At 41.4% G+C, this 13,992-nt stretch overlaps 1 protein-coding gene across 1 annotated transcript; it reads left to right on the top strand.

The window, feature by feature from the left end:
* Positions 1 to 8,837: 8,837 nt before the first annotated feature.
* TSHB (thyroid stimulating hormone subunit beta) lies at positions 8,838 to 11,992 on the top strand. The gene is given in 3 exon segments (XM_063299820.1): positions 8,838 to 8,920; positions 9,912 to 10,080; positions 11,762 to 11,992. Coding segments are annotated over 3 exon segments (483 nt in total).
* The last annotated feature ends 2,000 nt before the right edge of the window (positions 11,993 to 13,992 follow it).

Below are 13,992 nucleotides of genomic sequence, written 5' to 3'. Positions count from 1 at the left end.
GTCCTCTCGCCGCCTCTGCTTGCTGTGCTTCCTTCTTCGCGTGGAGGAAGGTGTCCTGGGTGTCCTCTGCCTCTCCTGCCAACCGGATCCACTCCACCAGGGTGTGGGGGTTGTTTCTGCAGAGTGCCCACCTGAGTATGTTCAGGTTTAGTCCCTCCTTGAACCGCTCAATGAGGGTGGATTGGGACCATACTTCGACCTTACCGGCCAGGGCTTGGAACTCCATGGCATAATCTGCCACGGAGCGCTGCCCTTGTTTGAGGGTTTTTAGAGTCCTTTTTGCCCTCTCCCTTTCCAGGGGGTCCCTGAAGTGTAGCTCTATTGCCCAGAGGAACTCATTGCAGTCCTCCAGTTCCGGGGTGCCTGACTGGCATAACTGGACGTACCAGTCAGCGGCCCATCCTTTTAACTTTATGGCTAGGGCATTTACCTTGCCCTTTTCTGTCCGGAAGTAGGGACCCCATTCTTCCATGTAGTTTCTTGCATTGGTAAGAAAAAAGGAGAGTTTTGTGGGGTCCCCATCGAACTTAATGCCGAAGACTTTAATCGCCGCTCTTGGTGGGCTCCAAGCCGCATCTGGGTGTTGCGATGTGCTTCGGTCAATCGGGGCTTCCAGGGTTCGATGTGGGGATTCCCTCCATCGGGGTTCAGGTGGTGTTGGTGCATTCTTGTGCCGGCTCCCGCTGCGATCCGTCCGTCTTGCCATCGGGGTGGGAGGGGGGGAGGCAGCCCAGCTGGCGGGTTCCTGGAAGCGGACTCTGCCTGGCGCTGTGTTGTCCTCCAGACCTCTCCTCCGACTCTCTGGCTGGCGCGTCTCCGAGGTGGGGGTGAGGGATGTTGGGCTTCTGGTGCCTGGCTCTCTGCTCCCCTGCTGTTGGATTCTCTTGCCTCTGTTAACTGCAGGAGCAGCTGCTGCACCGCCTCCAGCTTTTCTTCGAGTGTGCTCAGCCTCGCTGCCATTCTCGAACTTTTCCTGGTGCGGTTGCCGCGCCGCTCTCCTTCGGTTCCCGACGCCGTGGATGAGGGGATGTCCCGCGGTTGCCTCGGGGCTCTGGGCGATCCGTGCGATGAGTCCTCCGCCTCGTCGACGGTCATCCACGCTCCTTGGGACTCCCTGGTAGCGTTCGCCGACCCTTCTCCCTCCGATCCCGAGCTCTCCTGGACCTCGCGCCGCCAGGGCCTCGGGCATCTTCCGTTCGTTGGGACGGGTGTTCTGTTCCACTGCTGGTCACTGGGTCGCCGCCTCGTCGTGGGTTGGATTCTGCCATCACTAGCCAGTTCCCTCACAGTGCGAAGCTGGATTGGTGTTAGTGGAAAAAATTTTTTTGGATTCCCATCTTTATGTCAGGGTAGCCCTTACCTCAAATAAGACATGGACTCACTTAGAGGGACTAAGGATTTCTGAGTTTATTGAGGTAGAATGCGTATGGAGAAAAAGATGGGAATGGGGGTGTGGAAGCAGGGTGCCCCATTTATACTTTAGTGGCGGACCTTGCTCTCCTCCACCCCCCATTGTCCCCAAGCCGGGTCCGGATGGTGCTTAGTGCCGGTATCGCTCTCTGATGGGTTTTCCGAGCTATCTCCGATGTCTTTTCTTTGTTTCTTTGCCTCCGTCCGGTGCAGGTGCGTCCCCCGGGGTAATGGGTGGGAGTTCCCCCAATCCTTTGATGGGTTCCATGTCCTGTTTGAGTGCTCTTCTATTATCTGGTGATGGGTTTTGGATTAGTGTGCTTAAGGGATTATGTGTGTGGATGATGGGACAATGGTTGACCCTTCCTCTTTCCTGATGTGCATGTTCCCCGTTGTGATGCACTTATGCCTTGCAACGGGGAACATGACACTACCTAATTCCTCAGTACTACGCATGCGCTTTACAGCCTGGATGGGAGCCCCCTGCTCGCCATCCTTACTCATGACAGTAAGTTTAACCAAGCAGAGATTAATTGAACAGACTGCAAATAAAATAGTGTGTGACAATCCATACAGCAAGTGAAGTATTATTTATAATGACATTGCTAACACAAGAATTAAATGATTAATTCCTTCCCATATAAAAAGTCATAAAAATATCTTGTGTAAGAGCTAAATATGGGGGGTTTAGTTCAAGAAATACATCAGTCTAGTTCTAGAAAAGCTCATCTGGTCTTCGTTTAAAAACAAGTTTTAGACCCAGGCTAATGCATACCTGATTCTAGGCTTTAGGTAGAATCCATTTCTTCCTTATAATGCTGGAATCAACATGGTGCTTCTCACCAAACTATTAATTATAATATATATTGTTGCATCTCAAGAAGGTAGGAACTTTTGCTACTAAGCAGCACTGCAAAAGATTAGTACAAAATGTCCATGTATCAGCCCTTCAGGTAGGCAAAATCAAGAAACAGAAACAGCAGAAATTCTAGGAATGCTCTTTATTATTGTAGGGTAGAATAACAGAATCTTGAAAGCCTGCCAGAGTTTCTATCCCATCTTGATTAATTGATTATGTGCCATCACAGCATCTGAATATCTTTTCCAAGGCCTTCATGACTACTCTACCAAGTGCTAGTCTGTGGCATATTTCTTGACTGCTTTTCCTTTACTGTTGATGGTTGATCCTAAAAGGCAGAAGCAATCTACCACTTCAATATCTTCATTGCCAATTCTAAGACTGGTTGTTCCATCTGTTGTCATTAGTTTGGACTTCTTTATATTTAGTCTTAGTCCCATTTTTCACTGTGCTCCTTGACATTCCTTAGCAGAGCTTGCAGATCATTTGCATTTTCACCTATCAGAGTAGTGTCATCAACATAGCACAGGTTATTGAAATTTCTTTCTCCAATTTTAAAACCACATTCATCTTCTTTCAATCCAGCTTCCTTTAATATACATTCTGTATGTAGGTTGAATAAATTAAGGGAGAGTATACAGCATTGTTTCACTCCTTTGCCAACCTGGAGCCAGTCTGTTTTTCGCCATGTTCTGTCAGTGCTGTGGCTTCCTGACTTGTGTATAAGTTTCTTATGAGGACAAGGAGTGTTCTGTGATTTGATTTTGCTAGGCACAGTCTATAGGTTGACATAATTGACACAAAGGCCTTTCTATAATGAGTGAAGCACATGCTGATTTCTTTTTGCTATTCTTTGCCTTTTTCAATTACAAGAGTGTATAAACAATAATGTTTCAGCCTTTTCTAAAGCCAGCTTGAACATTTGGCATCTTCCTTTCCATCTACATTAGGGCTCTAATGTGTGTTTGATGATCCTGAGCATTATTTTACTAGCATGTGAAATTAAGGACATTATACAATACTTTGCACACTCTGTTTAAGTCTTCTTTTTTTCATATTGGAATGTAGATTGACCTCTTCCAATCTGTTGATCACTGGTTGTTCTCCAGATTTGCTCGCATAGCTTGGTTAGAAATTTTACTGAATCTTCTTCTGTTGCTTGCCATATTTCTATCAGTATTCCATCAGTTCCTGTACCCTTACAACTTTGTGAAGACCAGAGTGCTGATCTAACTTCATCTTCTAGTACTAGAGCTTCTTGTAAGTAGGGAATATCTTCTGAGGTACCTTGGATGTTGACATCTCTACAACATTTCAGTATGCTCCTTCCATTTTTCTTTGAATCAGTTACTATCTGTCTACTGGTGTCCTTTAGCATAACAATTCGAGGTCAGAACCTCCTTCAGAATTCAGAGATCTTTTGAAAGATTTTCCTTGTTTTTTCATGTCCACTTCCATCTTCAGTTTGTTGTAATACTGTCTCTCTTCTATCAGCTCTCCGAAACTCTTTGTTAAGTTCCTTTCTAAGAGTTTTGTCTTACTTGGCTTTGACTTCTCTTCTCTTCTTGCAATTTTCATGGGTTATTCTGACATACAGTTTGCTTTCTTTTGTTTCTTCGTCTCTGGCAGATGGGTGGGTATATGTTTGAGATCACATTGTGGGAAATGGTTGGCTGTCTTCTTTTTCTTTAGCTTAACTTGAAACTTGCACATGAGCAACTCATGATCAGTTCCACAGTCAGTGCCTGACCACATCTTTGATGTTATAATTGAGATCCTCCATCTCCTTTTAGCAATAATGTACTTGCTTTTAGCAATAATGTAGTTGTTTTAATTTCTATGAACTCCATTTGATGATGTAAATATATACAGGCATCATTTTGGTTGTTTGAAGACAGTGTTATCAATGAAGAAATAATTGGAGTGGCAGAAATTGATGAGTCATTCTCCTGCTTCATTTCACTTCCCTAAGCCATAAAATCCAACTACATTTCCTCCTTAATGTTTTCAACTTTGGCATTCTAGTCTCCAACCACAAGCAGCACATCTTGCTTGCATGTCCTGTTGATTTCAAATTGAACTTGATCAAAAAACTCATCAATCTCCTCTTCTTCTGAATCACTGGTTGGAGCATATTAAAGGGTTATTCACAAAGTCTAATTGATGTTATTCAGACATTGAGTGCATTGTAGCTAAGTGCTGTTCTTGCTATACCCTTCCTAACTAAAAAAAAATGCCATTCTTTGTTTTTCACATCTTGAGTAGTAAGCGCTGTGATCTTCTGACTGAAAGTATCCAATCCCAGTCCATTTCAATTTGCAGATGTCTAAGTTATCAATTTGTAGTTATTTAATTTCATCTTTCACTCTGTAAAGCTTTTCAGTATTCATGCTTTTTACATACCATGTTCCCACTGGTTATTTTGAGTCTTTCTCACACTTTTCACTTTCTCAGGACTGAGTTGTCTTTTCTTCTCTCTTAAGGGTTCAATTATTCTCTTTTCCCTTCCCAAGGTCAGATCTACATTTTTTTGTACCAAGTTAGGATATTATTTGTCTGTAAGATATCCTATACACATTATTTCACTTCTTGGATTTTTAGCACCAGCTGAATGTTCAAAAGCATGTGTATAATGTGGGGTGAAAATTGGTAGCTGTCTTTCTACATACTGCTAAATTAGGGTATTTCCATATATTTAGCATTCCACTCTTCACACAAAAAAGAATGCCAATCAAGTGCTTATGTTATCCCCATCAAGATTTTTACATGCATGCATGTCTGGTGTTATAGACAATCAAGGAAACCTATGCAAGTGACAGGTTTGCAAAATATGTAAATGAAAGCGCTGAAATCCTCCAGTGAGTGTCTGCCCCTGCACTCCACATTCAGTCTGATGTGCTTCTCATCTTCCAATTCAGCTTTCTTTTAATTGCCAAAGAACAGTATTTCAGAGCAGTGCTTATCTGTAACTGTAGTTCATCAAAGTTATTTCTGTAGGCACATATCCATCATTGTAGCACTGCTTTTGATTTTTTTTTTACTTTCACATTTTTTCACTGAGCATCTCGACAACAACTCTGGGCAGTTTACAAGCGAATTTAAAACAGTAAAAAATTAAATATTGATTAAAAGAGATACATCATAAAATATACATATACAAATATACTAAAAACTCTAAAATATAAAATATGAGATCTAAAACCCAAGATGGTGAGGTCGCAGTCTTGATAAAATTCTCTGGGCCACATCAGGGTGCCAGCCACCCCCACAATGAACTATCCCCCCTCCCACCTGAAGAAGGTGGTACAGCCACGTCTTGAGCTCCTTTCAAAAGGCTGGGAGAGTGGGGGCTTGCCTTATCTCTGGGGATAGCTTATCCCAGAGGGAGGGGGCCACGGCAGAGAAGGCCCTCTTCCTGGACCTGCCAATTGACAATTTCTCATGGACAGGGTCCGTAACATGCCCTCTCTGCTTGACTGTGTGGGACGGGTCGATGTGATGGGGGTGAAGCAGTCCCTTGGGTAACCCTTTGCTTCCATTGTGGGCACCTGTGATGATCAGAACCAGAACTGAGTAGGAAATAGGAACCATGGCTGCATGGAAAGTATGATTCTCCCCAAATCCTAGTCTCACTTTAGAATATTTCCAATGGAGCTCTAGACAAAGGCAGAACTCATATATGCAACTGGAAGAATTACAGTTACAGGTAAAGGAACAGTCTTTGAAAGATAATTAATGATAATACTCAATAACACATTCTTTATAATAATTTGAAAATCTAAACTGATTTTTATGCAGTACAATACTGAAGTTCCATAATCATTATCCTATAAATGAAGGCACAAGCATATAATGTTGCAGCTAACCTTGGAAAATGGGGGTAATTTCAATTAATTGCAGGTATTCAAAAACAGAATATTTGAAAATGCATCTCTGCTGAACAAGCAACAAGTATAACTATTTCTACGCCTGTGCCAGTGCTAATAGTAGATAAAACAGAGTCCTTTGGCAGCTGGTCCTTCTAACTGCTTCCAAGGGATTCTAGGTAAGAGTCTGCTTCCTGCCAACTTACTGGATTTGCATCCCCTTAATACATGATCCCACAGACAGGTTTCCCACTTCCCACTCAGGTCTAATTCTTTACAGGAAGCAAAAGCAAAAATGCTTATTTTTTCAGTAATAATTTTACATTTATGCAGTATTTGTGAGATCTTTAAATTGCCTGATTTTTAATAGCAATCTTTTGCATTTTCTGTAGCATTACTTATCACTGGGGCACATCTAGTGCTTGTTATTTCGGTTGGAGGGGATTACTCATTTGATAGCAATACAGAAATGGTAGCTTCCGTTTCATGAAAGTGTAAATGACTGATGTCAGTGACCAGGTTGTTTTGGTTAAAAGAAAGGTTAGAGATGAATGATTCACAGTTAAATGACAAGGACCAGCTGTCATTGGTTGGCACTTTTAGAGTTTAGTAACTCTTGGATAAGTCATTAAGTTAAGAGATAGTCAGCATTAGATAGATTTGAATTAGGTTCGTCATACTAAGCTGTGGTTTGCTTAGCAATGGTTTATTGGTTAAACCACAATGGGCTACATAGATAGGACATGGTTTATGCACCACAATGCCTGGGCCCATCCAATACTCTTAAGCCAAAACCAGATGAACACCATTATGATTTAGTGCAATGTATGAATCCAGTCATACCAAGATGAAATATAGAACTGATTGATCATACTGGTATAGGTCTTGGACAAAACTTTTCCAGAAGGGAGTTGTGAGAAGATCTGGAGCAAGGCAAAATTGCATATACAGAAAATGTAGTGTCATGGCCAGGGATAATGTTGCTATATGTTGGAATCTTGCTTATTTTTGCTAACCATGAGAGTTCATCTCACATAGAAAATGGACTTATTATTGCTTAGAGAAGTCTAATAATACCCAATAATTGTGCTGGAAAGAAAGGCTGGAGGATAATTTTACTGATGTCATAATTATATTTAACTTAGATTGCTATCCCACAGTTATTACATATAACTTTACTGGGTGTTCTATTGAACTAGATAGGAGAGCTAACCAATATTTTCTAAGCATGCATCTTTGTTTATTTCCTGTTTATTATACAACCTCCCTCCCTCCCTCCCTCCCTCCCCATACTCTATCCATCTCCTTTGTATTGTATTTCTGAGTTCGTAAGATTGTAATAAGATTGTAATAGTCACACTCTCCACAGCATGCTTGCTATGCAATTCACAAGGAGGGATATTATAAGTAATAGATTAATTAGTGCTGGTCTCAGACATTTAATGTACCTTTCTCATGTTTTAAAAAATCTATTTTTAAAGATTATAAAAGCTATGGACTGAAGTATGGAATCACTCCAATTCCCTGTGATCAAATGAACTTACTGTATTGCTAAACTGCAGAAAATTATGTCTAGTTGTTTAGCTATATGCATGATGGGAGTTTGTTTTGGGAGGAGTCAGGATTTTGACTCCATTACTTCATATACGTCCCTCACTGAAGCCAACTTCCGTATACTGGAGATGATGTATGAAAGAATCTATGGGCACTTCTACAGGGCACTATTTCCATTTTCCAATCCCTCCCAACCAGTCTGAAAAGACATACCTAAACTCTTCACTCGTGCTAACCAAGGAGTACTGAGAACATAGTACGCCAATCAGTGCTGTCCCTTCACTTGACCAACAGAAGCCTAGAAGCAGTGCCATTCATTTTATGCCCTGTCCAAGGTTCTTCTTAGGCTCCATGAACTGGGACTCATTGTAAGAGCACTTTCATAATTGAGTAACAAAAATCTCCTCACCCATTACACACAAAAGGAAAAGAAATACATAAAGACCCAAGCAGTTTGCAAGCCTGCTTGTTCTCCTGCACTGTTTGCCACTGGGGGCTTTTCATCTTTGTGAAAGCAAGCCAGCATTCCCATTAAAACACCTGCCAGAAGGATGGGTGAGGCAAAAATGGGAAATAGACTTCCCCAACTTTCAGAACTTCACCCTTGTAAAAAGACAGATGACCTTCTTTTGCCATTTGGCTTGCACTACAGCTGAGCCAGCAATAAATTATCTTAGCTGCCAACCTCAACTGATTAAATCCCAGAATTCCAGAGTGGCTTTTGACCTGGCAGAGAGCTCTACGCTTGATCAGCCAAGTTGTATAAGCTCAGCTGTACAAGAAAGCCTTTGCATGAAAGCTGGGCATGGCAAAAGACCAGTTCAGTCCCAATTCCAGCATGTACATATACTCAGAAGTAAGTATTTCTGTTCTATGGAGAATAAAGAATTAATGTTAAAGTAATTAATGTTAACTACAGTTCAGTTGCCAGGCAGAGATATTTTAGCTCCACTTCTTCCAATTCCATTTCCTTGGAATGAATCCTGTATGACTCCTGCAGTAGATATTACTGAGATTAGAAGGAGCAATTAATGCAATTATATAAACAGTAGATCAGCCAGGAATTAACCTGGAGAATATAAAATGCACTCAGAACCTCTACTGGGCATTATCTCAGCAGCAAACTCAAAGGCGCACTGGGTGATTGCATGAAGAAAAGACTGTGCGGCTAAAAGATTGATTCTCCTTTTAGTTGGTGTTCTGAGATTGGGCAGCTCAGCAGAGTTGACAGGTGTGTATCCCTGGCTTTCTATGCCTCTGTATGTGTAAATCTGGAAAAAAAAATACTGTATATTTGTAGACAGGAACACTGTCTTTGAACAACTCTTGAACATTCAGTGTTCAAAAATCCGTACTTACAATGCATACTGCTCTGTTTTCGAGGTGCCACAAGAAAGAGGTGTTTTTGCTGTAAGAGAATAACATGATTATCCCTCTGGAATATTTTCTTAGGAAGGATTCTGTTTGTAGGGAGGCAGCATTTTTAACCAGAAGTAGTTCTCTATGCTATCATTGTTCGTTGATTTGCTTCATTCATCAGTATTTGATCTGTCATTAATCAAGCTTTTTTCTCGATCAATGGCTATACTAGTTTACAAGTTCTGGATATAATGTTTGACTGGAGATGATATGAAGCTGTTGGGGGGGCAGAGTATAATAGCACAGAAGATATAATCAAAATCTGAAATCATTTCAATAGGTTGGAACAATGTGATGAAATTCAATATAAATTAATATAAATGCCGATATTTAGGAACTAGAAACACTATATGTGGCGTAAATATTGGTCAATAGTCACACTGAATAAGCAATTGCCTGCATGAGCCTGACATCATTTGGCAACATTTGGGCCTTACAAGTACAGAAGCCTGGCAATAAAATCAAGATGAGAAGGGAAGACTAAAAAGCTAATGTGGAGGCTGCCTAGATATTCATATAAGAGGAAGCTAGAAAGCCCCCTGGAAAAAAAAATCCCTGGTATGCTTCTCACCCTGCAGGGGTGCATTGTACAGTGCTTACCAGGGAATTATCTCAATGTGCCTTCCTTCAATTTAGCATAAGCATTAATTGCCTAGTGATTACAAGTAACAGGGAATTGAGGGATAGAGACAGGGGAGACACATAATGAGTGGTGATATGAGCCTGATTTCTGTTCCTGTTAATATGCTGCTTGCCTCCATCCAGTCTAATGATATTTTGTTTTGCTTTATCTTTATATCCAGCATGAATCCTGTCCTTTCCATATCTCTGCCCCTAGTCTTTGCCTTGACTTTGGGCCAAAGTCTGTCTCTTTGTATCCCTGTTGACCATGTCATCCATGTGGAGAAGAGAGAATGTGCCTACTGCCTAGCTATCAACACCACGATCTGTGAAGGATTCTGCATGACTTGGGTATAGTCTTGTAAGATACTACGGAGTCTCTCCTTACAATCCTTCTTGAGCGTATGGCTGAGCATAGATATTTGGGGCTTTGGGGTGGTTGGGGCTATAGCCGCAAATAAAAAGGACACAGGGGCTGCAGTTGCTCACCTTCCTTTAAAGCGAGTATGCAAAAAGTGTGTCCGGGTGGCTGCAAATGACCTACCAGTATGTGTTTTATGCCCCCCCCAAATCCGTGCATAGTGAGCCCAAAAATTTGATTTTTCTGCATTTTTTTACATTTGGGAAAAAGGTGAAATACTAAAATTTTTAGAATGGAGTCCTTGATGTGCCACACAAACCCTGGCGCCCTCCAGCCACTGATAGTTTTCCACTCCTGCTTTAAGAGAATAAATAGTGGGAAGAAATTCACAAGAATAACTTGTAATAGGTTATCTTCTCTAATAAGAGAAGATGAAATTTCTTTAAATAGGACATCCCCCTGCAAGACTAGAGTTATTTATTTTATCAAGTTGTGCCTAAAGAAGTAGTCAATATGCAGAATAATACCAGCACTTCCATCCTCCCAGAATTTAAGCTGTTTTTAGAAAACTATGTTCCTTTCATAAAATATATTGTTGACCTTCTCTAACTCTTCCAAAATTTCTTTCTTCCTGCCTCTGGGAGACAAACTTCCTCAGAAGCCATTCCTTCTGTAATTAATTAGGACATTAATTCGCAGATGGTAGAAGAACTAGAACAAGTTTCTCCCAATAAAAATCCTCAAATATATGTTTGAGGAACTATCTCTGATTGTTACTGTCTGTCCAGTGAGATCCGGCACACTGGATGCACTTCAGGTCTGTTTGATAAAGCAGTGTAACCTATCTGGAAGCATGCCTTCTCTGTTGTAGCACCTGCCCTCTGGAACAGCATCCCCCCCCCCCCCGCCCCAAGATCTGTATGGCTCCCTGCTTGATGAAAACTTGGCTGTTCTCCCTGCTTCACTGAAAACTTGGCTGTTCTCCCAGGCCATAGGGTAGAGTAGTGGTTGAGCCCCTGTAGGATATTTGTAGAGTTTGCCTTCTGGACCCTTATGATCTGCTTTTTTAAAAAATTGTTCTTACTTTTTTTTTTAGACTGTAAGCCACCCCGAGTAATTAAATAACAATGAACAAATGACACAATTGATGGGTCTTTTGTAGAATCCTTGAAATTTAGATTTTTTGGAATAAGTCTAATTAAAAAGCTTGACATTTGTTCATAATTTCCTTTTACAGCCCACTTATTGTGATCAAAGTCACATTGCTCTGATAGGTGGCTGTCCAGGGTTTCAGCAGTGGGTCTTCCTAAGCCTTCTCCATTTATGAACTTGGGACTTTCTGCATGCTCAGCAGGCACTTTTGCTACCTCTGAGCAACTGCTCTGCCAAGGGAAATGCCCATTCTAAGCACTCACTTTGCTGCAATGCAAATAGATCAAACAGTTCATAATCTTTTTATACAGGGTCAGTTTTTACTGTTTTCTCATTACAGCAAGATTGCTATTGCTTGACTTTAGTTTGAAAAGCTCCCATAATGATAAAAATGTCCTTCTTATTTCAGCTGCATAGAGGTGAGGAGGAATACAATGGAGAGCAGAACACAAGTTTATCAGGCTAACTTTAAACGAAGTCTATTGGGGAGGTGGAATAACCACTGGCATTTTGTTACAGGACAGTAATGTTAAGAAGCTACTGCCCCGGAGGCTGAGTACCCTATCCCAGGATGTGTGTACATACAAGGACCTGGTGTATAGGACCGTGATGATCCCTGGCTGTCAACACCATGCTGTCTCTTACTATTCCTATCCTGTGGCAGTGAGTTGCAAGTGTGGGAAATGCAACACTGATTACAGTGATTGTGTGCAGGAGGCAAGTGGCACTGGTTATTGCGCAATGCTTTAGATGCCACATAACCCTGAAGGTCCTGGTTCTCTGTATCTTTCATGCATGTCTCTTGACACATCAAAGAGCAGCAACAGCAGCTAAAATAAATCAGATGGGTAGCATATCCATGAATTTGATCTGTCAAATTATTCTAAGACAGAACAATGAAATACAATAGGCTGCTCGTTTTTGTGGTTTTCATTTTTCTTATGCTTCACAGGCAAAAAAGTTTCAGCTACAAGCACACCTACAGTCATTGGTTTTCAGAGCCAATGTTCTACAAACAAGAGGGGATTTTCTTAAAACTGAATTTGCTTTCTTTTTCAAAAGAAAGAGGCTGTCAGCCCATTCCACATTCATATTGCTAGTTGTTTGCTAAGATGTTGCACTGCCCTACTTCCAAATTGATGGATGTAATTGCACTGATAACTGGGCTCACACACAACATGATAAAGCTTAAATTTAGATTAACAAAACTCAAATGCTATTCACATAATGTGTTATGCACAAATAAACCATATTATGGCTTAATATGATGGTTTGGTTCCCACAACTTGCTAAGACAATGGCTGGGTTTTGACCCTTAGCTTAGCTTAGTCTAACATGTAGTATAACCTTAGCCAGTGTATTACACTGGAGTTTTTTTAAAATTCATTGATTGTTGTTAAGCCAATTGCCAAGGGGCCACAGATCATCAGTGCCTTTCACCTGCACACGGGAGAAGGGGAGAAGAACCTAGGCACCTTCCTGTTTTTGTCTTTTGCAAAGAAAGAGGGGCTCCCCACCAATCCATAAACCTCTTGGGATTTAGCACCCTTTCTGCCTGGGACAGAGACTGTTTAAGCAGTCAGCAGACATGTTTTGTTTTCTTTATATTCTCCACCAAAGAGAGGCAAGATGTCTCCAGCAGAAAAGCAGGTAAGATGCCTCTGATTGCAGGCCATTTGACTTAATTTTCCCTTGATTATAGAAATGGTTTTGCAGACATTGCCCAAATCAAAATGTAGTACTCTTGTATTGGAGGTGCAAAGACTTCTAATGACAGCCACACCTTTATAATCTGATTGATGGAAAGTGTAATGGGAAATAATCAATCCACTATAATAGAACCAAACCAATAGAGATTTGAGATCCCTGAGCTGATATCCCCTTCATGAGTGGTTTGTTTCAGAGGTCCCTCAAGGGTTTCCCCTTCAGGAGATGGTTAGTACTAACCACCACTGCAGAGAACTGAGTACTCTGTTTGAGACTGTTTGTACTAGATGCACCTTTAATCTGCTCCTGAAGTAAAAGCTCCTGAAGTAGAAGCAGAAACCCTGTAGCATTAATGCTTGTAGTAGTGCCCAAGGTTCCAAGGCTCAAGCAACAACCATTTATTTATTTATTTATAACATTTCTGTGCTCTTCTACTCAAAATGTCTCATTAATCAAGACCTGTAATCCCGCTAAGGCCATAAGAGGCTGTTTCCTGGATACTAGAGCTTTCTGAATTGGACTATGGTCTTAGAGGAGAGGGCTACCACAGGTTCATCCACTGACAAGAGTTTCAAGCCAATCCAGGCTTTTGTGGCATCACATACAACTTGCTAACCATGGAAGGAGTCCTATATTTAGTCACTTCTGGCAATTTTCTCTTCATGACGCGTGAGAAAAAAGTTGGGAATGGAATCCTAAGCTCAGTACTAAAAATAGAGAAACACCTCTGCTGAACACAGAGTTTCCGAGGCTTTATTCTCCCCAAGAGTTGATGCTTCAGGTTTCAGGCTGATCACCCTTTCTCATTAATGCTGGGAAAAACACAAACTTAAGTAATCTTTGGTGCCCTGCATTAGCCTCCTCAAATGCCATGGTTCCTTATTTACCTCCTAAGTCAGAAGCAGTTCACAGTTGAGACTGAAGATCCAGGCAAGGCTCTTTACTCCTAGCACTAGAGTAGGATGCTTGTTCCACCTTCTCATTAAGCACCATAGAAATTGAGGAAGGGAAGCAAGTTTGCTCAGCTCTAACATTTTGACTGC

Source organism: Candoia aspera, chromosome 3 (assembly GCF_035149785.1).
Source record: "Candoia aspera isolate rCanAsp1 chromosome 3, rCanAsp1.hap2, whole genome shotgun sequence".
NCBI classification, from domain to species: domain Eukaryota; kingdom Metazoa; phylum Chordata; class Lepidosauria; order Squamata; family Boidae; genus Candoia; species Candoia aspera.
This window is presented reverse-complemented; position numbering and strand designations above follow the sequence as displayed.